At 55.5% G+C, this 3,674-nt stretch overlaps 1 protein-coding gene across 1 annotated transcript in view; it reads left to right on the top strand.

The window, feature by feature from the left end:
- The first annotated feature begins 369 nt into the window (after positions 1-369).
- Positions 370-3,674, top strand: part of LOC107213624 (neuroblastoma suppressor of tumorigenicity 1) — an 11,453-nt gene continuing 8,148 nt past the window's right edge. Inside the window, exon 1 of the mRNA XM_015648230.2 lies at positions 370-475. Coding sequence (XP_015503716.1) covers positions 453-475 — 23 coding nt within the window. The 5' untranslated portion in view covers positions 370-452. The remainder of the gene's footprint in view (positions 476-3,674) is intronic.

The following is a 3,674-nucleotide window of genomic DNA, read 5'->3' on the forward strand; positions in this document are numbered from 1 at the left end:
TGATGCCTCTGCAGGAACCAAGCGCAGGGACCTTCCCTGGGGCTCTCCCGGCCGAAACCCCCTCGTTCTGTTCCCATCGGGCTCTCCCCAAGCTCGGGCTGAGCTCCGTGCCCGGCTCCTCGAGGCTCTGGGTGCCTCTCCCTCCTCCCATCCCTCCCCTCCTTTCCCCTCCTCTCCTTTCCCTGCCCGATTGTGCAATCGCGAGCGGCGGGGCCCGGCGGCACCGCCCGGAGCCCGGCACCGGGGGGAGGAGGAGGGAGAGAAGGAGGGAGGGAAGGAGAGAGAGAAGGAGGGAGGGAAGGAGAGAAGGAGGGAGGGAAGGAGCTAGGGAGGGAGGGAGGGAAGGGAGGGAGGGAGGGAGGCGGCAGCTCCCGCCCGCCCCGCGCCTCCCTCCGCGGCCGCGCCGGGGATGCGGCAGCCGCCGGGCACCGCCGGGCCCCGGAGCCCATGGGATGCGCCCGCCGTCGCCTGGCTGGTGAGTAACCCTGGCCTTTGTGTGCCCCAAAACCTGCTGCGTGTTCCCCCGCAGCGCATTTCCCGTCCCTTTCCCTCTCCCTTCTCTCCCCGGTGATGGATGGCCGGGAGGATGAGGATGTTGCCACGGGCAGAAATGGCTTGCAGATGAGGCGGACTCGAGCGGGGGGATCTGCTCTGTAATCGTTCAATTATTTCCACCGCGCAAATAGAATAAAAGCCTGGGAGCCGGAGCCGCGCTGTGCCGGTCACACATCTGTGGTACAGAACCCTTCCCTCCTTCCCATCCCTGCCGGGGCTTGGAACAAAAGTGCCGAGGGAAGAACGGGAACGCTCAGCATCGATTAAACACCAGCAGCAGACGCGTTCAGCGATCATAAAAGAAAAGAGTTTTCCCGATGGCAAGGCAGTAAACTTTTGTTCCTTGAAAAGTTCATCCCGGGGATTAATTTACATCCTTGTTTCATGGAAGTACTTTAGGCATTTACTGTAAAGTTTATATCCAATATATCCCTACCTGGTTTTTGGACCTTAACGTAGAGTTTCAATTTACCTCGGTATTTGTAGCAATTTTTATTTGTTCTGTGCAATAGTCTCTGCATTTAAAATCAGTGGGGATTTCTCTTTTTGTCTGGTAGGTGTTTTGGGAACAGAACATGCTTTAGCTCGCTTTCAGGCTGCATTAAAATTGATCTGGACAATCCCTTATTCCCTACTAACATTTCTCTTACGAGGGCACCAGCAAGTTCTGCTCCACTCCACAATTTAACTTTTCCATACAGGATTAACCCCATCAAATTAAAAATTCAGCCTGTGTGAAGTGTTTGTGGATTTAGGACACAGTAACTTTTCCATGCCGTTTTTTTTTTTTTTTTTTGTTTTTTTTGGGGGGGGGGGGGGGAAAACCCTGCTGAAACAAGTGGGAAAGATCCTGAGGATATGGAGACACCCAGATTTTCCCTTTTAGCTCAGTGCCCTTTTTGCAATGTCCAACCAGCCAAAAATCAGCTGCAAACACCGGGCACTTCTGCCTTTTGAAGGCAGTCTCCCATCTCGTAAAATCTCGCCTCAAATTTGCAAACCGCAGGATGGGAAATGGAATTTGCCTTCAGTATAAAAATCCCAAGTGTTTGCAAACAGCCCTGAGAAGAATCCGGGCTCTTGGCTTGACCTCCCTGAGCCGAATTCCAGCTTGGGGAGTTTGCGGTCTCACAAAAAGGGCAAAGGAGCGAAATCTTCCCGAGCTCGTCCGTCCAGAGCAAGGAAAAGAGTGGAGCTGGAGGGAATTTTGGGTGCTCTGGAGGTGCAGGATCAGGCTCTGAGCCAAAATTCTTCTGGAGGAGCCTTGAAGACCTGCCCGTGTTGGAGGAACTTTGCTGGCGTTGCCGAGGGCGGGTTGGGCTGGTGCAGCCACGGGAAATCTGCCCGAGGAGCAGAGGAAACTCCTGGGCAGTTTTTGCTGCTGTTCCCATTAAAGCTTCAGCAGCTCCTCTGCCAGATCCCATATCCGAGCACGGGGCAGGCACAGCCAGCTTCTTGCTCCGTCCTTGGGCCTCGCTCCTGCTCTTTTTGTTTTGAAGTCCGCTGGAAAAAACCTCCTTCCTCTGCGGCTCAGAGATCCCCTGGGCCAAGGAGCAGAGGAACAGGGTCCAGCACGGCTGAGGGCAAAGAAACTTCACAGCCACTCAAATCAGCTCTAAAAAACCTGAACAGCTGATGGAATTGTGCTGGTGGGAGTGGGAGAGAGGGGTGGGCTGTCCCCTGTCAGCCCTGTTCCCCAGACCTTTGTTTCTGGTGCTGTTTGGGGAGGCACCAGGGCTTTCCTGGACATAAATCAGCAGTGAGGGTGGGAAGGGAGCAGCCCAAAACCCATCCCAGCAGTTGTGGGGCTGGGCTGGGCTGCTGCCCCCATTCCCAGATCCACATTCCCTGTGGAGCTGAGCTCTGGAGATGGAGTCAGGATGGAGCCCTTGCTCGGGTCACTCTTAGCTGTGGTTTAAACCTCTTTATTCTCTGACACAGCTCAGGAGACCTGTCCAGAGCGGGGAAGGGAGCGCTGCTCTGGTCACAGTGTGATTTCTTTCTGGGCCAAATCCTGCAGTTTTAGGAGAAGCTGTCTAAATGTCAAGTGTGAGGTCAGCCCTGGTGGTGACTGGAAATGCCAGCTGGGCCATGAGCTGTTACATTACCTGCAAACCCCTCTGGCCCTGCACTTCCATGTGCTTTTCTGCTTTGGTCAGTGCTGTGGGTAAACAACACAGAACCTGGGTTTATCAGAACTGAGGAGGCTGCTGTGGTGTAAAGCAAAGACTAAAAAAGAGCAAAACCCCATCAGGTCACTGAATTTCTGCTGCTGTGACCGAGATATGGCCCAAACGGGTATAAAGGGAGAGGGAGACGGCAGGGAGGATCCTGAGAGATCCTCAGCTCCATCCATGAGCTCTTTTCTCCTTTCCTCTTTCCCCTTCTTGCTCCAGCAGCTGGGAACCTGATCCTGCAGGCACAACCCCGCTGCGTTGGGTTTTTATTCAAGTTTGGTAATGAATGACCGAGCCAGCGTGGTTGGCACCCGAGCCAGCTCCCCTCGCTGCCTGCAGGAATTAAAAAAATCATCATCCTGGTGGCCACTCTGGAACTGGTTTTATCTGGTTCCAGTTAGGCTTGTTTTGAGTAAGACGAGCGGTGCCAGATTCTGATCTCATTTGCACCAGTGGAGTCATTTGGAGGAGCCGGTCCCAGTTTACCTCACCCTGAGCGAAAGCAGAGCGGGGCCTGCGGGGAGCAGCTCTCCCAGGGCAGTGCCCGCTGCAAATCCAACCTGGGAGAAGCTCCTGGGATCCTTCTGGGGGTTTTTCTGTGCTCCAGCAGGGAGGGGAGAGCTTGTGGCGAGGAGGGATGCTCAGGCTCCCCAAGGTGCTGCTGCTCACAGGGCTCAGGAGCAGCTTTGGAGGGAGCAGCACAATCCCTGAAATCCATTTTGGACACCCACCACCCTCGGGCCCAGGCTGCCTCTCCCGGCTCTGTGGGAAGCTCCAGCTCCAGGGAAAAGCAGGAGGCAGCCGGGCCCCGCTCAGGTCCAGGCATGTGAGGAAGCCTCGGGCTGAAAAGCTGCTCCCAGCTGTGGGTGCTCACATCAGCTGCACCAGGAACGCTCCAGCCACGGCTCCAGAGCGCTCAGAGCTGCAGGGAGAGCCTGCACT

This window comes from Parus major, chromosome 21 (assembly GCF_001522545.3).
Source record: "Parus major isolate Abel chromosome 21, Parus_major1.1, whole genome shotgun sequence".
Classification (NCBI taxonomy): domain Eukaryota; kingdom Metazoa; phylum Chordata; class Aves; order Passeriformes; family Paridae; genus Parus; species Parus major.